This window comes from Apis cerana, linkage group LG7 (genome assembly GCF_029169275.1).
Source record: "Apis cerana isolate GH-2021 linkage group LG7, AcerK_1.0, whole genome shotgun sequence".
Classification (NCBI taxonomy): Eukaryota; Metazoa; Arthropoda; class Insecta; order Hymenoptera; family Apidae; genus Apis; species Apis cerana.
Window position 1 is genome coordinate 3,486,206 of NC_083858.1, and position 25,619 is coordinate 3,511,824.

General features: G+C 27.1%; 1 protein-coding gene across 1 annotated transcript; it reads left to right on the top strand.

The window, feature by feature from the left end:
• Positions 1 to 331: 331 nt before the first annotated feature.
• Positions 332 to 25,578, top strand: LOC107998479 (tachykinins). The gene is made up of 6 exons (XM_017057784.3): positions 332 to 506; positions 23,689 to 23,881; positions 23,998 to 24,186; positions 24,571 to 24,834; positions 25,086 to 25,305; positions 25,380 to 25,578. Exons 2-6 carry the CDS (start codon positions 23,690 to 23,692, stop codon positions 25,538 to 25,540), a joined length of 1,026 nt encoding a protein of 341 aa, XP_016913273.1. The 5' UTR covers positions 332 to 506; position 23,689; the 3' UTR covers positions 25,541 to 25,578.
• Positions 25,579 to 25,619: the final 41 nt, after the last annotated feature.

Genomic DNA, 25,619 nt, shown 5'->3' on the forward strand with positions numbered 1-25,619 from the left:
CCATTAATAATATTAGTTCAATTAATTCAATCGTATAAGAGAATTCAAGAATGGGGCAGCTTTTCATTGATAATGTCGTTAAAAATACAAAGTAGACCAAAAAAAAAAAAAGAAAGAAAGAATAAAAAGCGGATAAAGAAGAGGAAAAGTACAAAGAGGAAATCGGTGGTTACCCAAACATTACGTATTCGAGATAGCTACAAGTTGAGATATTTGCAACAAAAGGGGTACGGGTTAGATCTCTATCCCCAATGGTGGAGCAAGCTTCGTTTTCTCATTGGTCCCCCCAGATCCGTGACGTCACTACGCCTGCCTATGTAAAGGTGAAGCACGCGGAGCGTCAGTACATCGTTGTCCGTCACGTAGAGCGGGTCTCAACTTTGAATCACCCTCTGCTCACCTCTCTTCTTCTAAGATTCGGAAGGAGGAATCTTTATTTCGAGCTAATCGACGACGAGTAACCGTTATCTACGTCAACAAGGACATCCTTGCATTTATTTACGAAGGTAAAAAAATAAAATTGTTTATACTTTCACCCATCAATTATCGTTTATTTATAATGGAAAATTTGTCATGTCACTCATTATATTTGTGTAATATTTAAACGAATTGAATAATTGCGATTTTCAATTTTTCATTTCTTCCTTTTTTCTTCTTTCTTACACGATTATTAAACAGTCGATATTTTCATACTTTTGACAAAGTTTGAAACCCATTTGAATCGCAATGAACGCAAGAAATACGTAGTATGTATATCAACTTTTAATTAAATAAGAAGTTTCAAAAGTTCAGAATATACTATAAAACATCGTATCACGTTAATATTAATATTTTTTATCCTTTTTTTCTTGATGTTTGCATTTTTTTTTGTATCTTGTTTAGTATACTTCTTTCAGTACCATTCGTAAACCCTTCAAGGTATGCGGTCAACCTTTATCAGAAAGCCAGAGTTAAAGTTGGTCCATACTTTTAGAAAAATATCTGCACATACGTATGTAAAAAATAATAATGTAAAAAAAAAAAACAAGAATGAAAAGTTTTATAGAAAATTAGGAAGAGTTACTGACGAATATTTAATAAATTATTTTAGAAACAATATTTATAAAAATTCAAATTCAACATTATCAAATTTTATATATTCTTTTTCATTTAGAAAAAGATCAATTCAATATTTCATTTGAATAATATATCATCTTAAATCTAAAATTAAGACAATAATCCCAAAAAAGAGAATAATAAATTTATATTTAAATGTATTGAAATTTTTAAAGAAAAAAAAACAAATATTTTTGCTAATTTATGTCGTTATTTTTTATAAAGGAACAGGCTTAGAATAAATACGTTGAATTTAAAAAATATTCGATCTTTAAATGTAACATAAAATATATTATTTATTATAAATTTGTCAGGAAAAAGCTTTGTTCAGATTAGAATGAAATTACTTGAATTTAAAAAAAAAATTGAATAACTTGAATACATATGAATTATTTAATTTAAAATATTTTTTCAATTTTTTCTTCCATTTTTGGCAATTTACATTTGTCAAATTTATTTGCTTCAAACAATTTCAAACAACTCGATTAATGTGAATTTATTTTATTGAACTTATTTTATCTGATTTCAAACATTCTTTAAAACTTCAAACGAAGTTTTTTCTAATTTTAAATACTAAGTTTCGATCGAATTATTAACAAATATTAAAATATTAATTTCTAATGAAAAATAATTACATATTAATTTATCAGAAATGAAGCAAAAAAGCAAAATTTTAACAGTTTTAGAAATAATAAAAAGATAGAAAATAATAATTGCATATCGCAATAAATAAATAAATAAAAATATAAGGAATTAATGCGGACAAGGAAAGTCGAGTTGTTTGAAATTAAATTGGTTTCGAGTAACTTGACTAATCTATTTCAAGGTTTAAGACGAAAGGAACAATATAGTTATAACATTGGAAAATTATTATTAAAACGTTTTTCCATGTTTTTCCAGCCATTAATGTTGGACAAATATCGGCTGTTGATTACTTTCTTGAAACTCCATCTTATGAAACAATGAAATCTCAAACGATTTCTAAATTTAATATCCAACTAGTATCCATAGTTTTAATATAGTTTGCATGTATTGTTTTAATTTAATCACGATAAACTATAGATAGAATAGACGAAGAGTTAAATAGTGGAATAGTAGAAAGTTAAAAAAAATCCTATAAAGAATAAGCTTAATTTATAAAATATTACATTTTTTTTATCACATAAAATTGGTACCAATTGATTCTAATAAGATTTTATAATTTAAACTTAATAATTTAAGAATTTATATGTTTAATTTCATGTATACAATATTAAAAATATTATCTAAAAAATGATAATTAACGATTTCATGAAATATTTGTCTTGAACATCCTGTTTAAATATGAATGCAATAATAAGAAAGAAAAGTGGGGCGGAAATTACTTTGAAATGAAACTAGATGTATATTTCAGTATGTATCTATTATCATAAAATTTTCACTTTCAATTTTTTTAATGAAATTTTGATTTAAAATATTAATTTCGTACTTTAATATTAAAAATTATTACAAAATTTACAAATTATATTCATCTTTTATGTATAACATCTTTAACAAAATGATATAATACGATATGAATTTAATAAAAAATTATTAAAGTTAAAAAATACAATCGCATAAAAATTAATAAAAAAATACATAAAAATTGACGAGAACTAGTATTAATCATTTTAATTTACCGATATATTTAAAATTTACTTCTTGGTCTCAGACGATATAAATTTCGAATATGTATATATATATACAGATTTGCTATTCTCTTTATCAAAATTATCATTTTTAGATATGATCGAATAACAAACTTTGACAGATCGATCATTGATGCTTGAACACGATATTCTTATTAGTTAAACGATCACCATATTGGAAACTTACACTGATTATATCACTTGAACTAACAACTCTTCCTCTTGCTTCTAGGATATCAGATAAAATCAATTTCACCATGCACAGTTTATTTCAGTACAAATGCTTTGAATTTAGTATTTATCGTATTTACAATTATAGCTAATTTCAAGTTGAGAAATACGAAATGAATTGGTAGATACGCTCATAATTCCTTATGATATATGCAGACACATCTGGTATTTAATAATTTATTCTTTATTTTTGCCAGAGATTTTTACAAATTCAAGAATCACAATGTCTTACAATTAAAATATTTAGCTTTTATATTATTTAGATACATTACATTTTTATTATTATTTAGTTTAAATAAAATTTAATATTTGATGAAAATTTAATGAAAAAAAGAAGCTTGCTCTTTAAAATTGCCTTATGTTAAAATATATAAGTATATGACATATTTGTTTTTATCATTATTTGTATACAATTATAAAAATGTATAATCATAAAAAAGAAATTTAATATTTTAATTTAAAAAAATTTGAGCTTTAACGGATGAAATGACACGGTAAGCTAAATAGAATAGCAAAACAGTGTGACGGACAAACGATGTCGTATTGTGCATATATCTATATTTCAATGATTAACATCGACCAGGAAAAAGTTTATTACGAGGTAAAAACATGCGAAACACCTATATGGTTAATTAATGCGCATAATTTAAATATATATATATATATACTTTTCTTAACGCATACAATATCAGTATTTCCTCATTTTTCTATACGCGTATAATACCGTATTTAACACTTAGACGTTTTCCTCTTATCGATCGCTTTGTTTTTCTTCTTCTTCGAATCGCTTGGAAAGGCGAGGAAAGTTGGTGTGACGTGTGCAGTGAATACATGATTTCTTCTCGTCTCCGATTGATAATTCATTTCTTCGTTCGCTATGTCTCTTTGTCGTTTTCATTCACTGTTACGTTTCATTTACGTTTCACCATTCATTTTGCCTTCATTTTCTTCAATATCCGGCTGTAAAAGAAAAATGTAAGCGCACAAGAACAATTTTATATTTGCTATCGATCAAGCTGAGAGACGAAATTTCTTTCAAATTTCTTTCTCATTTGTGATTAAAAAACATGATTTTGTTTCTGTACAAAATGGAGGACTGCCCTATATTTTCCCTGACTCTTTTCCTTTATTCCCTTTTCACTCGTTATTTTCTTTGTTTGTTTGTCTTTTTTTCATATATATATATATCTTCGTGTTTAATCTTCGACTCACTGCATACTGCATATCAATGTGCATGTACATAACGTATATAAAAACCTTTAAATTTACGGCTACGTATGTGCATTTTTCTCTTCATTTATTTCGTCTATCTTTTCTTTCCTCGATATACGCATATTTTAAGGGAAATCTATGCAAAAAACGTATATTTCTGGTCCTACAACCTTAATTTATGAAATAAATTGTGCAATCAAACCTGTATTTTTTAAAATACTTTCAGCCAACTCGTATTTCAACTTTGCCTTAAAATTTATAATTATTGCTTTTAAAGGCAGTAAAGAGCAAGATCTCAAAATAAAATAAATAAGATGATTTATAAAAGCGTATATTTTTTAATAATAAATTGTTGTTGACAGATCATTCAACGTTCTTTGTTGAAACAACGAATTTAAATGTATTGAAACATGACACGCGATTTCTTCTTTCTTTTATTTGTTATTATTATTATTTTTATCTTTTTTAATAATGCAAATTTTTAATAATACAAAAAAATATAAGAAATATAAATTATTAATAAACTTTATATGCATATTTTCGAGCAAGATATAAAATGATCTCTTTAACAGGTATGCAAAGTCACATTAAATAGATAATGATCTGGCGATAATGCCGAAGATATAGTTTTTAATTAAAACTTTTATACGATACAAACAAAAGTTAATTATCATCATCTTTATTTTATACCATTAATTTGTCCCTCCTCTTCTATTAACATTGAATTATTAATCTGCTAATTACACTTATAGATTTAATCAAGGGAATCGTTATTCGGACTGACTTTACATCGACTTGCACCACTTAAACAACAATGCGTGTTCAAAGTTATTTATTCACATTACTCATTATTTCACATTTCAAAATTTGAACTGTAATAAATCATATAACCTTATAATAATATATAATATTATGAATCAGACGAATCAATTATACAGCAAATATTATTTTTATTATTCCCTGTTTACTCAACTTTTATTTGATCCGATTTAACTCAAAACATACTGAAAAGATTCAGTATACCGAGGGATTTTGTTTTTCTTCTTTTTTCCAATATTTTCTATTTTAATAATTCTATAAAGAATCGTGGTACGTTAAGTTTATCGTATCGTTGGAGAAAATTGATCGATTTGAAATTTGAAATATTTTGGAAGATATTTGTATATATATATAAAAAAAAAGCAAAATCTGAAAGTTCAATATACTTATCAAAATGTAGAGACTCGAACGAAGGATGTTTATGATGAACTTTACGAGATATGACGTGCAAAACATGCGAAGATCGTATCTGTGGATATAACCTCGTTGAATTTCAAAGGAAATAAATAAATAAATTGAAAAATAGAAAAAGTAGATACATTAACAAAAAAGAAAGGAAAATAGAAACCTCCTCGTTTCTTTTACGCGTATTTATTATAATTGTATTCAAAGTTGAAAACGTTCTTTAAGAGTTTTCATTGGTCGATCGAAAACTCGTTTCGAATTTACACTTTAAATCGATGATCAACTAGGCTCGGAGTAAATATAGTTTCAAAACTCTTAACCCCATAGTCTTGCTAAACTGCGAGTTTTCTCATTGCTGGTTAATCGGCTGCTAATCCATTTGTAATTGGATACCGTTGAAATAAATAGAGAATCGAAAAAGCAGTATCTATATCGTTTCATTTAATTAACAAAAAACTAATTGCACTATAATTGTTACACGTATTGTGTACGTGATATATTAAAAAAAGGTTGTTACACGTATAAATATTGTTTTTAATAATTGCGTTGAACACGTTATATTTCGATAATATATTTTTCAAAATGATAATCCCCTTTTTGTTATTTAATATCAACCTGTTAAAGTCAGTTTCTGAATTTAACGAAACGAATGCGAATGTATTTAATAAATATTATTCGTATTTCAACGAAAGTATTTTAAACACGTTATTTACAGATTTACACATTTCATATGTATAAGAAAGTTTGATGCTGTATTCCTTATCTTTGGACAATGGTTGAGTTATTTCAAACCCCATTTGGACTGTGTTTGTGTTATTTTGTTATATCTTGTGATGTAATTTTAAAATAATTTAACAATTAGATTGATATTATACATTTTTATTTTATACAAGTTATTTATAATGATTATATCAAAAATTGCAATTAATATTATATATGATTATTAAAAAATTAGTTGAACATATTCTTCTTATGAAACGTCGAAATGTACGTTTTGTGTATGCAATATGTAAATTTTTAATAATTCTTTTTAACAATGTATTCCGTTTATAGAAATTGTTTACCTATTCTCACTCTTAATATAAAATTTTTCTTCCCCGTTTCTTTGTAGGAAAAATTGATTTTTTCGTTCGCTTTAACTTGTTTTTAAAAGGTAAACAAATCTTTTTTTAATCTCACTCAGATTGAATTGTACGTATGCGAGCTAAACGAAACGCTCTGACATCGTTTTCCTATCGTTGGAAAATTAAAAGAATCGTTATCGAAAACCAGTTTGCAAAATCAGTCCTCAATCATGAAGAATCGCGAAGAAATCAACTTTTGTTATGTGTTGATCCATTAAAATCCTTTAAAACATTCTCAGAATCGAATTCAAAGTATTTTCTGGAACTGAGTTTGCGAAAATTCTCTAAACAATAATTCAAAACGTAAATATTATTTGACAAAAAAGAAACATTAATATCTATTGTATTCTCCTGCGATGGAATTGTTACATATTTTCTACATACGTGTAAATTGTAGCTCTTTTCAATGATAATATTTATGCAATACACCATAAAGCACTCAGCCGCTTCAAACAATATTCTCACATCTTGTTAAGAGATAGTGCTTCATTAAATATTTTTCTTGGAGTTTCGAGAAATAGCGGAATAGATAAGTTTCCGTACTTTTCGTTACAGAATACACTTGATACGTTAATAATAACGAAAAGAAATTATTCACGAAAAATATATATTTATTTTTAAACACTTTACTTCTTTATTTATCGTTGTGCTCGTATTATATTTATCTATATGGATTTGCCAAAAAGAAGAATTTCGGAATATCTATCATTTAAATGTGCCGCCAGAGAAGAGATTTGAGAGAAGAAAACCGTTTGGATTAAAAACATTGCGAAACAAAGCACGTTGTATCATGGCACCTCATAGGTCGTATATAAAAAAAAAAGAAAAAACATATACAGTTATTTAATACGTGAATGTTTCATACAAATGTTACAAGGATGTACATGCATATATATATATATAAAGAGAAGAGCCATCTTCCAGCAAATTTATTCTTCTCAAGCACGTACAGATGACACGAATCCCTCGGCTGTGACTTTTTACATTTGTCCATGTCACAAACGAATAGAGATTATCGATAAGAGAGTGGGGGACAACAACCTGTTATCTCGTTCTTTCTACCACTCTTTGTTGTTTATCGTCGTTTAATAAGCAATTGTACGTGTGTGGCGAATTCAATCGAGATAATAACATACGGTTTAATTAAAATTTACTTATTTTTTATTATTTTTAATTATAACTTTATCTTAAGACAAAGAAATATTATAATTAAGAAAACGTAGAAAGTGGCGGAAATAAAGCAGAAAATAAAGTTGAGTGGGAATATAAACTGTCAGTGGAACACAAATAATGACCAACGGTATGTCATAATTTGTTTAGCAAGTTATTTTTCAGTCAGAGAGAAGACATTTGATACCGATACCTATGACAAAGTTCTTTCAAATATGATGGAGCTGTACGTGTTACAACAATATTTTGAGTAAAAGAATCTTTTATTATTTATAACTTATTAGTTTATCAGGAAATTCATTATTCATACGTGATGTAATTCTTTTTCAATTTGATTTTGCTTTTTAATTTTTGATTATAGAGCATATCTCAATTAAACAGGAAATATCTAAATTTCTTTTTTTTGTAACGATTACATTTCTGGCATCATTTCAAGATTTATATTAAACTTGAATTATATGATATTAATTATACAATGTAAAATATTAATAATTTTGAAAAAATCCTAAAATCGTAACGAATACAGAAAGAATGTTTTTCTCGCTTTGTGCTCTTTTAAAACTATTTTTAATTAAAACATATAATAATTTTGGAATTTTTATATTTATATGAAAAGATTGTAAAATTTTATATCACAATTTTTTATATAAATATTCTAAATATATTATTATGTATAAAAATAAAGAAAATATTTTAGTTAAAATATCTCATACATGTACGTAATGTAACAAAATTAATTAGTATCTTAATTTATTTTATAATTTTATACAAAGTTATTATATCAACAGTTAATTTCGATAATCTATTTATCAGATATATAAAAATCTTTTTATAAAAAAGCACTACGTTACACGAATATATTTTTGTTTTTATTTATTTTTTATGAAATTTTATTACACTTATCTCAAATATCATTTGGATGTTTCGATCCCAACAATATTTGATGGTTTGATATTCAACGCGATAGGGAATTCCTTTGAAATCACAGAATCTTGTAATTCGTACGATACGTGATATGCGATACAACAGCGGCATCCAAATACCAATTAATAGCGATCATAATTACGCGTAAAATATTTTTCCTTTCAAAAATAAAACAAGAAAGGAGAGGAGGAAGAAGGGGGGAGGGGGATACGTCTCTATATATCAAGTATATTAAATTCTCTCTATTTCATAAATTTCGTATAACTGCGAAAGGGAATCATTTTCCCTCGAATTAGTTCATTTCGATAATTCGATAAAGGAGAAGTTTTGGTTATATATCGATTAAAAAAAAAAATGTGACGTGATATAAGTAATAATAATTAATTATATGCGTGCCTATTAAATTTTTGCACAGTCCTGAAGTCTACTACATCATTTTAAAATCTGTAATCAGAATTGTTCAGAATTTAAAAATCCCCAGTTGGGTTGTGCATTATTTCAAGAATTTATAATTGGTTGCCGTTAGTTCACGTCATTTCAAAACCAACAACAAACTACCACTGGTATAATTCTATGCCATTTTGTGTTTACAATAAATAATATACATTTTATAATTACTGGAGCTTTATTACGATTTATTACAAACTCTGATTTATTTATACCCTGCTTTTTAACTTGCCTTAATAAAAACGAGTGTAATTTTTCTACAGCAATTATTACTTTTTTGTATGTTAATATGTCACATTAACAATATTGCTTTTTTTGAATAGGTATTTTGAATATCTATTTGGTATTTTTGAATCTGAATTTAAAATATATATGCATGTAATAATTTTGAAAAATAAATAGAAATAAAATAGAAGAAAACTTTTATCGTTCTTTTATGATAGAAATATATGTATGTATATATGATAAAAGTTTTATATATACAGGATGTCCCAAGAGAAGAAACGGAATAACTTTAATTTTATCAGTTGTTTGATCTGTATATTTGATTTACTGATATTATTTATCATTTTGAATCAAAGAAAGTCATATGTAACTGTCATATGAATTTTTATACACTTGTTTTTTTATTTATTTTTAAAAAAAGAAATTCTAAATATATGAAAGGAATTTCGTATATTTCTATCTTCTTTTATTTGCTGAAAAAGGTGTTAAAAATGACAATCCTTCTCTTTTTTCCCCAAATTTTAACTTGTTCATTGCTACTTTATTTTATTAATCTTGTTTCTGATGTCTTTACTTGCATTGTGTGTTGTGTTAGTTTTATATTATATACCTTTATATTAGTTATTTTGCATATTTTTATTAATTTTGCCCTCTTATTGCTGTTCACTTTTGTTTTCACATAATTCCAGGAAAACTAATCTAAAAGAGTTAATCTGATGATTTAAATGCCCATAGTCTATCACATCACGAAATAGATTTATATTTATGAGATAAGAATCGTCTTCTTTAACTCATACAAGTAAAAAGATATAAGAAATGCATAAAAAATAAGAATTTATTTTTTGAAATGAATCAAAATCAAAATCAAGAATATATCTGACATTTTTAATTTAAATTGAAATCTACCAAAGGTACAAGTAAAATTATTCAATTTCCTCATGAGACACAAAATTGTATAAAGATATAATTTCTGCTGTATAATTGTTAGATCTGAAATTGAATGTGAATTATTTTATTACAATTATGAATTTCTACGCATATGATTAATTTGGGAAATATTTTTAAAAAAATTTTCAAATAAAAATTTCACGTTCGAATTTTCTTTGAATTTTCCTTTTATTATTTACATATATAATTTTCATTACTTTCTTATTTCTCGAAATCCTAACTTGTATAAAATTACTATTTACAATTTCTTCCTTTACTAACCAAAATAAAATAGGTGATCTAATGAATGAAAATTTTTTTTTTATATTTCTTTTATCATTCTTTTTCGCCACAAAAAAAGCAATAAAAATTCATAAATTAATATTTATATATTATTTCGATTTAAAAAAATTAATTATTTAATAAAAATTTGATAATACAATATAAATTTTACAATCAACGATTTCCTAATAAAAATAAATTTTCCTTTTTTCAAATAACAGGTATACATAATACATAAATATCATATTTTCATTTTCATTTCCATTTTAATAACTGCGTTTATCTAAAAAAATTTTAGAAAAATTCGTGCACAAATAATCAACTCTCTACTCTCGACTCTTAAAACCAACTACAAAAATGTCGATCGAAGCAATTCCTTCAATCTTTAGATGTTTCTCCAAACATGATCACTAAACACGTAATCGATACGAAAGACAACGCGCGACAATCTGCTCTGATTAATAATTAATACCTCGAGTAATTACGAGGAACGGTACAAGTGAAACGAATCCGGTGGTAAGTAACGCTTGTCAACATTCATATATCGCGTGAAATGTCGATAAATATACGTACATCCGATGTTTCTAATCAATGTATCCGTTTTATCCCGAACCGCTCAAATATTTCGAAAAATACGAAAAAAATATATTTCAGACAAAAAATCGTTTCGTATATGAAGAGATTGTGTGAAAATATCAATAATTTTTATGAATTTATAATTGATTAATTTCGTAGAAAAAAGTATCAAACTATTGGTAAATCTTCGATTCTAGAAAATTTCTTTCGTTGGGAAATGTTATAAGTCGAAAACTTGGCATATAAAAGTCAAGCAACATGATATTGATATTATAATTCTTGTCTTTCGTATGGTAAGTTTTACAAATTATAATATCTGTTTAAAACATCATTCAAATTTTTTTATTAAATAATTTAATACTTTTTAACAAGCTGGATCGATTAGTGCAATAAAAATTGTATGGTTGCACTTTTTAAAATTTGAATCGATACAATATAACTTTATTCACTTTATTCAGTATATAACAAAATTTACTGCATAATATAAAACAATGTTTGAAACGTTTTTGTTCATTTTATTCAGATTTTTCATATTTTATTTTTTGGTATTTTCATTTTATTAATTTATATTATTCATGTTTAAACGGTTCAAAATAAACTAGACACGGTGTATAATAATAATTCAATAGCTTCAGCGAATGAATATCAGTTGATGCGTGATGATTCGAAGTTATAAAATTGTAATAGCGCAAAATGCGAGTAATATGAGACTTTAAAATTGCATTGATCATTTAAATGCAAACCATTTCGTTTCTCATATCGTTATAAACAGATTCTTTCTAGTTTAACCTAGAAAACATTTTATTTCGTAACGTTTTAAATTATATATTTATATTATAACAAGTTATGAAATATCAAAAATCTATTTTTTATCATCTGCGTCTAAAATTGTTAACCAATAAAATAGTGTTCTAACCATAAATTTTTTCCCAAATGAAAAAGTATTTTAAAAAAGAGAAAACATTTTTAAATTATTCTATAATTTTACTAATAATTGGTAATTTTAAAATGTATAATTGTATTTAAAACAAAATTTTAAAGGAAATGAAAATTCAGAATGAACAAAAAAAAAAAAATGATTCGAATCGAAATGCGTGTTAAATAGAAAAAATTTTATTAGAAAAAGCATTTTCTTTATTCGAAAGCAAATAATTCTAATCAAAACAAAAGAAGGAAACGGATGTAAATTAAACTTTTGTGAAAAGGAATTGGTAATAAATCGAAGAATCTTCGATGATACAAAAGCCATTGGCGTCGCCGTTTCTCCCGGGAATAGTTATCGACACTTTTATTGAAAGTTTCAGAAACAAGATAAAGTTTTTAGATGAAATTGCGGTAGACTTATGCTCACGTGTTATCTTACTCGCGGTTATTCTTTAAAAGGTTTTAAATTGCATGCGCATGTGGGTGTACTTAAAAGCACGATATTTATTGATTTGTTAATCGAAATGTTGAATAAATATAATTCTTTTATCCAAATTCAAAGTTCCATGTTTGATTCATACTCGAGTTAAAATAAAAATCGAGAATAATTTTTCTATCGATAAAAATAAAAATTTCTTTAACGTTATCTTTTTTCGTAATTATGTAATTTGAAAAATATTAAATCGAGAAAAAGGAAAATTTCGTTTAATTTTTTTTTTTTTCTATCTCAGCGAATCGTATAAAATATTGGAAGCGTATATAGTTCGCGGATTATAAAATCATAATACTCGGAAAAAGATATTACAATATCTCGAGAAATATCCATAATCCGAAAAGCTCCTCAATTGGACTCATATACGCATTTATCGCGTATCTTTTCACCACTATCGCAATATTTAATTTCTATTGCAATTTATTTGCAATTTATTTGCAAACAATAACGAATAATACGTGAGCATAAAATTTTATTATTTTCCTATTATTAATTAAGCATATTTAACATAGAAAATTACTTTTAATGCTCATATACGTTTAAGTTTTACAATCTTCCTTATAATTTTATAAACACCAGTATTATTACAAGCGTATTGGTTTCATCGAGATTAATTGTTCGATTTCTGAAATGTTTTTTCGTATATTCAAATTATACTCGCGTTATTTCAATGCGACGAATTAGCAACCTCTTGAAATAAAATAAAGATTATTCTGCCAGGGAAGCAAGAGAAGGAAAAAAGTCGGTGAGCGATGATCGAGTAATTACTCTGATAATTATTACAGCCTTGAAGGAGAAGGCGTTAAAATAAGTAATCGGATACCTGGTTATTTAACACTGGAAGAAACATAATTGAACAAACACCGAAGCACTAACTCGTCTTACGCGATGATTTTGCAATTTAGCATGCAATCTGTCGTTTATTCGATTAGCTTGGTTACTTCGCAGAAGCCCAAGGGGTGGAAAGTTGTGCTTCTGCTAGCATCAACAGTAACAACGTTGCCTTTCCATATTTTCGACTTCGACTATCATTGAAAATAGTCTCGTTGGGAAAAGATGTATTGTGATAAGCAATGTTCATTATTGTAATTATTGCCAATAACGTAGGCTAAAGATATTATTATAAGAATGAGATAAGAAACGAGAAGAGAGAAATATTTTTATCTTTATGTTCGCTCCGAGCACAATATCTCTTCGAAATATTATATGTCTCTTCCACTTTCTTTTAGAGTATTAATGGCTCGTTTATATTTATTACGTTCTTTCGACGAACCACGCATTCACTTATAATCGTTCAAAATATTTTTATTTTCCAAATGTTAATTGAAAAAGATAAGCTACGCCTTTGGACTTCGTTAGTACAAATTTCTTATATTTCAAATAGTTATCTATGTCATAATCGTTCGATGCGTAATTGTTGAGTAGGACTTGTAATTATTTATTTAGATTAATTATTTCACGTTTTGTAGAAAATAATTTTCTCAGAGAAAATAGAAAAATAGTAAAAGATTCTTTATCTTTTTTATTGCAACAACAAAATCGAGAAAATTTCGACATATTCAAGTTTGAATAGCAACAGGTTGCCCATAATCCTGCACACGTTCGATCACCTGTTTCGCACAAAATCGTGGAAATCGATTCTACGAGCATAGTTATTCGTTTCAAAGAGTTTAGAAACAGATAATGATTTCGTGATAATTGCATGTTATAATTACAAGTAATAATAATCATAAGTACATAATTGGATAACATAATTGGATAACACGAAAGATTTGCTGAACGATCTCTTGATCTCTAGTTGCAAATTAACAATTAATCAAGCCTGTTTGAAATAAAATTCGAACGAAAGCGTATTGAAAGATACATGTTTACTCTTGAACAGAGATGTTTGTTCCACAAAAGTCTATTGCAATTTGAATGTTAACAAAAAATCCTGATTTCGAGATGCTCGAGGGTGGATACTCGAGCGTATTAATTTGAAAGGGTGAGAGAGACTCTAAGAGATTAGACAAATTTGGAGAAATGGCAACCGCTAAATACCCAACTAGGAAAATAGAGGCAATAGAGTAATAAATTATGCCAAGGTTTAGGGACGCAAAGAGAAAAAAAAAAACATGTGTGGTGGTTGGAATTATCGCGGCGTTGGTTTTCTCATAATTACGGCGGTCGATAAGGCTAATAATTATTTAAGATAAAACATCGCTGTTCTGAAAAAAAAACTTTTCACTTTAATACCGCAACAGGAGCAATTAATTCCCATTAAATGACATTTTGAGAAATTCAATGAATTCTGAATAAACATTCAAAAGAAAGAAAAATATAAATTCATTTTTAGATCATCGACTGTTCAACAAGTGAGAGGAAATAATGGTTCATCCTTCTTCGACATCAAGTTTCGTTTGCTTTTATTTTATATGAAAGGTATATTTATTTATCCAACGAAAATAAAAAATAAAAATTTGTCCTGTTCAAGGACGGTCGTAGCACAATTCAAATGCTGTTTCCACGAAATCTGAATTCTTATCGGATCTTCGATTACTTATACGAATGATATACCTCGTTCTTCTCGTTTCCGGTATTGCGATTGAAAAGTTGGAAACATCTCGACCGCAACGCGACCATTCTTCTCCGAATCAAGATCGTCCTTGGTTGTTTTACACGACCATTGGTTATACCTTGAACGTTACTCGGAACAACCAAAGGTATCGACGTTTTTAGAACAAAGCCAATGTATATACCACTTGCATCGTTCCTCTTTTTTTCTGCTCCGCCTTCACAAAACCGACCCAGCCATTTTCCACCTCGCCGAGTGTTTATCTGTTTGCATGGTACTTTTTTCTTCTTCTTCCTCTTCTTCTTCTTCCCACCTCCATCTCCTCGTCTTCTTTTCCTCATCTTCTTCCTTTTTCTTCTCCACTCTTCACCGATTGCGTCACACTTACGCATTGTTTGTGCAAGTTTCTTTTTTCATCGCAGTGTTTCCTTTTTTTTTTTTTTTTTTTTTTTTGGGTATATAGCCCTTTTGAATCTTTATTTTGCTTGAATATCGATAAAAACGAAAAATGATTTATTATTCATATTTATATTACACCCATAAATCGATATCTTTCAAATATTTCAAACTTTGCATTTTGTCAACAACAAGAAAAAAGTTTGAGATTAAAGTTTTATCGAGTTTTATTAATGTTTTTCTCTCCCGAACTGACTTTTTCTAACCGATTTTCAATATATCAACTTTTATTAGAAATAAAGTGTTTTTTATTTTCTTCGATTTTTAATATCTTCTTAAGTAAAATTACCTAAAGAAGGAAAAACGGGTATTTTAAAATTGTTTTTCATTGAAAATATAATAAGAGAAATGATTATTTGTAAGATTAAAAAACGAATATCGAAACGAATTAATCGAATTTCGGTTTCCAATAATTTTCTCCTTGTATGTATTCTATCATATTCCAGAGAAAAAAATAATAAAATAAAAATATTTATATAATTATGCTACATTTACTAGTAATTCCAATGCTACACTGATTAGTCACGAATATATTTATTGTATGCATATCGTGAAAATTACATTAAAATTTTAATATATGCACATGCAATTATATAATATTATACTTGTAAATAATATTAAGAAATACAGTTTAAAATATAAATTGATTAATGCAATGCAATAATTGAAAAATATATTTTTCTTTATAAACAAATAATAAATTAAATAACAAAATGTGTTATTATTTCAAATAAATAAAAAATTTTAATATTTATATTATTTTCGATTATAAATATAAGAATAATAAAACGAATTTTACTTAATAATAGTGGCTTTATGTAATTTATATACACTCATAAAGACTTAAAAATCCATAAAATTCTTCTAGATAAATATATACTTTATATAATAATCACTTACCATATTTGTCTTTTTCTTGAAAGAAAAATGTACTTTTATAATTTCTTCACCGATTTTTTTTTGTCGATAAACTTTGTTGCTTTATCCTTTAATTTGCTATTGGCTAAATATCAATGATCCATAAAAAATTCTTTTCCTTTTTATAAATATTATTAAAACGATTCATTAAAAAGTTCTTGCTCTTTAAAATCCTTCTAATTATTATTCGAGTTAAACATTCTTAAACGATTCTTTTAAGTAAAACTTTGATCATTGAGCGTATATGCTCGTTGAAAATATTTATCAATTATTTGTCTTATATTTTAAAAATATAATTGGAAACTTCTCAGAACTTTTCCCGCAACTTAAATTCGTTTAATCCCCTTTCTCACTGAAAATTTCTGTTTCATATTCCAATCTTACAAATTTCTTTACGTCAACGTTTCTGCTTTAATCGTTTTTCTCATCTTCGATATCGAACTTTCTTTGAAATGGTTTTAATAAGAATATCTCGTTTTCTTTTCTTAAAACACGCTGCCACCTCCACAATATTTATAATTATTCATTCGTGTTAAAAAGAAAATATTTTCTATTCTTAATTAGTATTCTTTCTTTCTTTTTTTTTTTTTTTTAATGATCTTCTTGACCATCTCAAAGTATAATATAATGTAATAACATATTATCATAAGTCAAAGATAATGTCCTTATATCTATTCATACATATCTATTCATGTCTATAATTATACTTATAATTAATATTAAAATTATTAAATTTGTCAGAATAAGTTTTAATTGTTTAATTGTTTTAATCTTTTTAATTGTTGATTTTGACAAATACTTGTTTAATATATATAATATAATGTAATAATATTTATTGATACATATTCATATCTGCAATTATATTTATGATTAATATTAAAATTATTAAATTTGTCAGAATATTTTGAATGAGTTTTAATTGATTAATTGTTTTAATCTTTTTAATTGTTGATTTTAACAAATATTTGTTTAATATGTATAATATAATGTAATAATATCTATTCATATATATCTATTCATGTCTATAATTAAATTTAATGTCTTAATATTAAGATTATTAAATTTATCAGAATAATTTGAATGAGTTTTAAATTTATTATTGTTTCAGTTATTAAAAAGATGGTATTAATTAATATATGTAATATATATTCATGCGTTTAATTGTTTTATCACCATGATTTATTATTAGAATTATAATTATTTTATAATTAATTTGGTTATATATTAATTACTATATTTATCAGGATAAAAGCTTTTCAATTTTTTATTTCTTTAATCAAAACATATTATTAATTAATAAAAATATTTTTGACAATTAATGTTAACTTTTATTAAGATAGAGATCTGATCATATGCATGTATATGATCATATGCATATATATTTTTTATCATATGATTTTTTAATTATAATTTATTTATTTATAATATAATATATTTAGACATTAAAGGTCAATAAGGTATTTTAGATAATTCCGTTTTATATAATTTTTTTTCTTTCTTCTTTTAAATAAAGATATCGATACAAATTCAATACTGTAAATAGATTTTATAAAAAAAAAAACATTATTCGTATAGGAAATGATGTATAAAATTTATAAATACTTATTTGAAAAATTGTATTAAGAATTCTATATAGTAAATTCTATATAGTAATATATTTTAATTAAGAATGAATTGGAATTTAATTTTTAAATTTGCATCTCGGATTTTATGAAATCTCGAAATCGAAAATATTTATTTTCTCTTTTTTTTTTTCTAAAAATTTTAACAAACTATATCTCTGGAATTCTCAAAAAATCAATTAATAATAACAACAATTATTATTTTAACTTGTATAAAAACTAAATATTTATATCTTACTTTTTCTTTATATAAACAATTATAATGGATCGTTGAAAAGTTATCAATTAAAATGGATGTAAATATCAATTGAATTATTATTAATAATATATATAATAAATATCGTCACAATATTTTAGTAAATTATTTATACAAATTATTCTTCGTCTAAAATTTCAGAAAAATAAAACTTTCAAGGTTCTTTTTAATCTTTCGTGATTCGAAAGTTTCGAGTGTCTTGTTAGAGTTTAACTTCCTTCAGTTTTCAGTTTTCACAAATTTCTTCAGTTTCCCCTTTTTCTCGGAGTCCGTTATTTACATTCGTAACATGGGCAAACATCTTATTTGACATTCATTATTTCGACCGAACAAATGTTTGGTTATACATGACAAATGCTTGAGAATTTGGTCGAATATCGTGATTATCGATGATTAATGGAACTCTGTTTTCAGGTTAGAAAAATAAAAAAGGATAGTTAAGAATTTCACAATGTCTCAACGAAAAAATTAAACGATTCACGTGAATTGTCTATCTGTACAAACGAGTTATAAATGATAAAGAGAAAACGTTAGTTTGAATTTTCTCAAAAAAAAAAAAAAAAAAAGAAACTGATAAGATATATTTAAAAAAAGAAAAACTCACATTTCTCCGCATTATTTGCATGTCATACAGTTTTACAATGAAACATGCCAGACGTTCATTCAAGAAATCTCTTTATTGATGATACTTTCGAAAGGATAACCTGTTTAAAAGAAGATCTTCTAAGATTCATTGAAACATATCCGATCGAAATTGCTACGATTATTACCTTCTGCGGTTTTTTTTATTGGATACAACAATTCGTTTAATATAAAATAATCGTAATTTCGAAATAATCGCAAGTACAAAACGGATAAAGGACTTTATTACCATGCATACACAATTTTATCCCTTTGTAATTTCTTACACAACACTTTTCAACGTAACAACAATCCTCCATAATTTTCTGCCTTGTCACAATCCGTTCTTTTCTTTCTTTTTTCCAGTTTCGCTCTAACTTTAAAGAGGTGGGGAGCTTTATTCCCTCTTTTTCTCTTTCTCTCTGATTGGTATCGGTTTCTCAAGCAGGGCTCCACCATTTTAACGCAAAATTTTTAAGATGTAAATACTCAAAGCACAAATTGAACAAACTGTACCACCTCGAAACGAATACACGCGATCACGCAACCCTTTATGAAATATGCAGATGCGCTATTTTGCATTCGCTGATTTTTTTTTTTTTTTTTCACTGAAATTAGGTTATCGAACAGGGATCACAACGAAGACAACGTGCGCAATTGCTCACCGCAATATATTACTTTTACGTAATTTGTATCTCTCGATTCGAATATAATTCGGAATAAAAAAATAAGAAATGACTTTGATTAACTAGTAGCTTCGTTGTTTTACAGGAGTCTGATTATCGATAGTTTGAAAAGGTTATTGGAAATTTAACATTTGTTTCCCTTTTTTCCCTGGATTTTCCGACATCCAATTAGCAAGTTCACATTAAAACAAATTATTAAATACATTCGTTGCAGGAGATAATAATAATAATAATATTGATATAGATGTGGTAACAACTTTAGAAAAGTATATATCATAAACCTTCCAAAGTTGGCACGAATGGAATGGAATCGTATGAACTATTTACTTCATCATATTTATTTTGCATTAAGTATTTATTGTAAAATAAGAATCTATTTAACACTCTCCGCATCATATGTGTAATATTTTTAGGATAAACAGGGATAAGAAAAATAAACAAACATATTTCCAATAATTTTCTTTCTTTCCTTTTTCTATTCAACATGGATCAATATTTGATAACATTCAAATCATTTTGAGAGTTTCTCCCTCTTATTACGGCGTAGAGAATCGAGAAAATATGTAAACTTGAAGTTAATCTTAAAGACAAAGCTCGTGTTTGAATTGTTGTTGAAACGAAGCTAGAAGTGTAAGTAAAGATAGAGTTTGAGTTAGAGTTAGAGGTAAAGGTAAAGGTAAAGGTAAAGGTCATCCTTAACTTTTTCATTGCATCAATGGTATTGTGAAGAGCACAGCAGTGGACAAAAGTATAAATCTATTCTTTTAAAACGAAATAATTTTCTTTAAAATTGAACCTAGTAATTTGAATTTTTTTGAGAAGTTGAAAAAATTGATTTACTATTTTTTTACTTAAACTTGTCATGAAAATTAAAAATATACATTTTGCAGATTTATATCAGTTATGTACATGTTGAAAATTTTATCGAAATCAGCTATGATCCGTCAACAATTAAAAACGATAAAAATCATAGTTTCTCAAAACTAGTAACAAATCTAAAAAAATCTATTTTTTGATATCTCGTTTCTGCATTAACTGATTTTAATAGCATATAACTATCAAATCTACAAAATACGTTCCAAAATTTTTACCACAAGTTCGAATAAAAAGATTGTAAGAAATGATCTTCACTATTTTCTTCGTGATTCTGACCAGTCTTGTCTTCTAATTTATCAAAAAAAAAATATATATATATATCCAAGTCGTTTGGTCCAATTTTAAAAAAAGTTTCAATTGATAAATTTACACTTTTGCTACGCTACTACTGAGAGATTGATTATCGAAGAGCAAAAGAGGAAACGATTCGTGTCCGTTTCAGATGGATTTTTCACCTGCTTCCTTGTCTTCTCCCACCCTTTTCTCTATTTTTTATCCATTACAACACATCCGCCCACCTCTCGATTTCATCCGATCGCGTTCCGTCCTCATTCAACCCCGATGCGCAGCTGTGAATTGCTCGTTGAACATAGCTATTTTTGTTTCAACTTGGCTGGAAAAAAAGAAAAAAAGAAATAACCTTTCAATAAGTAAAGTAACTAGTCCATGTCCGGGACCTGTAAACGAACTCATAGTTTTTTTTAATCAAGAACTTTTGCAAAATTTTTTTTACATGCGAACCTAAGAAATTAAATTTTACCTGAATAGCTGAATCCAGTCACCCTTTGAATTCGAATTAAAAAATTTGTTATTAAATCGTGTTGTTATATTTTATTGATTCACTTCGTTCAAACTTAAAAAAAAATACTTGAAAATTTAAAACCAAAGGACCAAAAACCTTTTTACCTAATTTCCATATAAAATTGAACGATGTGACGAGAAACTGAAGTTAAGAAACATTGGATATTCTTAATGAGAAAGCGTTTAACGCTCTTATTTTCGTCCGTGACGCGATCAATTTCACCAAGTGTCGGATGGACGTTTGATTTACAAAGAAAAGTTTGTTGTATATTTGCGGATCATCGATTTTAAGATAAAGTATGGAATACAAAGAAGGCTGGTTTCCAACGATTACACAAGTGACCGACCCGTGAAGAAAAGCTGGCTTAGGGTCTACTACGACACCGCTACGTTTCTCCCTTGTTTTTCCGCTACTCGAATCCCCGCCAATCTATCCTTTTTCCTCTACCTCCTACCGGTCTTTTTATCGAGTCGGTAAATCCTCGCTCCGTTTACTTTGCGTCATCCGGCAAGCTGACCTCGACACTCGGTAATAGTTCGTGTTCGTTAACATCGAATCTTTCACCGATCAAATTTTTCGCTCAAAACTTTTTCCAAACGACACAAGTTTATATATATAAAAGAAACTTGAATATCGATTCAAATTTTATACAATTCCATCACCGTGATGCTTCGGGGGAAACGTTTTTTTTTATTCTTATATAGTGAGAGTGAATCATTTAACGTATCTTGTTATCTATTAATTTATTTCAATTATTCAAATTATTCGATTCATCACGAATGATATTGCTCCGTGAAAATCTTCAAGATGGTGATGTTTGATATACAATTTTTTTTTGTATCTTATAACTCTATTATAACGTTTCTTCTTTGTAAGACAAAATAATATAAATAAATATCGAATTCGGAAGATAACGATTAAAAAATACGCTACTTTTCTTTTTAAAGATAATTTGCGAATCTTTTTTTTTCGCAAAAGATTATCAGGTTTAAGCGTAGAGAAATGGGCAAACGCCGGTTGTGATCTCGCAAAGTTAAACAAAATGAAACCGTAAATTTCAAACGCGAAGGGGCGATGACGGAAAAAAGCACGAAGGCAATGAGGTGCTACGAGGCGGTACAATGTCGAGAGGCGTTTTAATCAAGCTATACGACCCGACACGGTTTACCGCATCGTTTAAATTTACAAAGCGATATCTGTGGTACCCGACGATTCTCCAACGAAGATGGCCAATTCATTCTCTATCCGTAATGCACAAGTGTTTTAATTTCAATTAGAACACATCAGGCGTTTACTATTATTATGCGCTGAATGCTAAATTCTTTGAAAGTATTTTATATTTATAATTGTCACGTTTGATTGGGTATCCATAAATTTAAATTGAAAGTAAAGTCCTCTATTTTTACCTTTTGTGTATAATTCTTTTTTGCATTTTTTATATTTGATTAAATTTGATACTTTGATACTTTCCATCTCTTTCAACGAAACAGCTTTCAATGAGACAAGAACCGGTGACCTGTTTTTAGATTTTTCATCTTTATAACTTCTAAAAATAATACAGGTGCTTTTAGCAAAATTAACGTTGACTTTTTATTCGGATAATAATTATATACACTTATTTATTTATTTTTCACTATACTTTTTCATTCTAGCTATTTATGCAGAAACGGAGTGCGACGTCGTCGACGATGTTTCACTATATATATTTTCGTCTCGCTTTAATACAAATTTCAATCGCTTATGAGTTAATAAATAACCAAGAATTTTATATTTATTTTGGTGTCTTAAATCGACTTTTTAAATTCTAATATCAAACGACAAGAAATAATACAATATATCAAAATATACGTTAAAGATGATAAAATAATTTAAAGAGTTGGATAATAATCCACATAAAAATTACGACAAGGGAATTGCATGATTTTCTTTTTCACTTTAGTATTCATAAAACATCAGTTTAATAAGATTATAATTAAATGGAATACTTTTTTTAATGCATTTTTTATGTAAGAAATGTTTTTCACAAATAAAGTTTTGCAAAGTAAAATACATATTTTGACGAATTAATATGAATGAAATATTGTGTGAATTTTGAATGAACAATATAATTCATTCAAATTCACTGCTGACATTAATATAAAATCCATAATCATATCCATGACACGTAATACAATAATATTTATAAGGAATTATTTTACATACTTATGTATTTTAAAATTATATTTTTTTATATTTGAAATAATAATAATCATCAGGACAATAATTAACACACAACAGCCAAGTATATTAATTTATCAAAACATACAAGGAAATGTATAATCAATAATTTGAATTAAAATAACAAACTGATATGATAAACAAATTGATCTTTTACAGAATGATCATCCATTCGACCTTTTTGTTAATGGTATTAATCACATTCGTAATTGCTGAAGAATCGCTTTCTGACAATGTTTTATTCGACAAACGTGCCCCTGTGGGATATCAAGAGATGCAAGGGAAAAAGAATTCTGCTTCTTTGAACTCTGAAAACTTTGGAATTTTCAAACGTGCACTCATGGGTTTTCAGGTAACGAAGATTTATATAAAACTTATCCTACAAATATCACAGAATTATTTAATCTTACTTGGTATTTCGATTATTCGAGTGTTGCAATCTAGTATATCTTGCGTGTATATCTGCAGGGTGTGCGTGGAAAGAAAAACTCGATAATCAATGACGTCAAAAATGAACTTTTTCCTGAGGACATTAACAAGCGTGCACCAATGGGTTTTCAAGGCATGAGAGGGAAGAAGGCCTCGTTCGACGATGAATATTACAAACGTGCTCCGATGGGATTTCAAGGAATGAGAGGCAAAAAATCTCTTGAAGAGGTAAGCAAACTTTGAATTTCGAGATCAATCAAGAATGAAAGGATTTTTGCATAAAGAACGTTTTTTTTTTCTATCTTCACAACATATAATAATTTTCCATAATTTTTCGCAAATAAAAGTAATAAATTTTTAAAATCGTAAAGTGAGAAGAATTTTTTTTTTAAAAAATTACATCACTGTTACTTGTTATTATCGCATTAGCAGTTTGCATTAGAAAATGGATGGGATTTTCACAACGTTTGAAGAAGATTTTACTCTTATTTAAAAAAATATCATATAAAATATTGAACCGAGTAAATGAATAGAAATATTCGTTATTCGTATATATTGTAATGAATTTTACGGATGTGCAATCACCTATATATAAATTTTCTATACGTGCAGATTTTAGACGAGATTAAAAAGAAGACTGCTGCGAGATTCCAGGATTCAAGAAGCAAAGACGTGTACTTGATTGATTATCCGGAAGATTATGGAAAGAGAGTATTGTCAATGGATGGATATCAAAATATTCTCGATAAGAAGGACGAATTACTGAGAGAGTGGGAGAAAAGAGCTCCGATGGGATTTTATGGAACGAGGGGTAAAAAAATTATTCTCGATGCGTTGGAGGAACTTGATAAACGAGACGTTATGGATTTTCAAATAGTGAGTAGATTATTTAACAAATATGGATAAAATTTTTCGCGCTTTAAATGAACGAATTTATATTCAAATTTTATGTTGTTTTATTTCATTCTATTTTATTTTATTTTATTTCATTTAGTTATCTTCTGCTAAATATTGTAAACGAATAGATGCTGCGTGTGTATAATCGTGTATGTATTCCGTTCCATATACCGTAATCGTGTTTATATTAAATATAAGCAAATTTCAAGAGATTTAGGAAAATTTTGCAGGGTTTGCAACATAAGAAAGATACGTTCGACGATTATTTAGATTATGCGATTAATCCGTTTGATTACGAGAAAAGGAGTACGGATTTTCAAGATGTAGAAAGCGGTAGCGAATCCTTTAAACGAGCTCGTATGGGTTTTCATGGGATGAGAGGTAAAAGGGATGCGACGGGGATTTACGGATCAAATTCAAGTACTGTGGGAACGATTTTTGGTTATCAAGGTACTTACATAAATCTCGTTATTGTAAAAGTGTTTACGATTAAATAAAATACGAACTGTGTGTATTTCAAACAGATACAAGGAATCGAGGAAATAATTTTCCTGTATACGAAGTTGAAAAACGATCACCCTTCAGATATCTTGGAGTTCGGGGTAAAAAGAATCCGCGATGGGAATTTCGAGGGAAATTTGTAGGAGTGAGAGGCAAAAAATCGTCGTTGCAAACTGTCTTCTAATTCATTTTAATAATAATAAAAAAAAAAAAAAAAAAAAACATCGAAAGGAGTATGAATGAAGATTCGTGAATGTTATTAG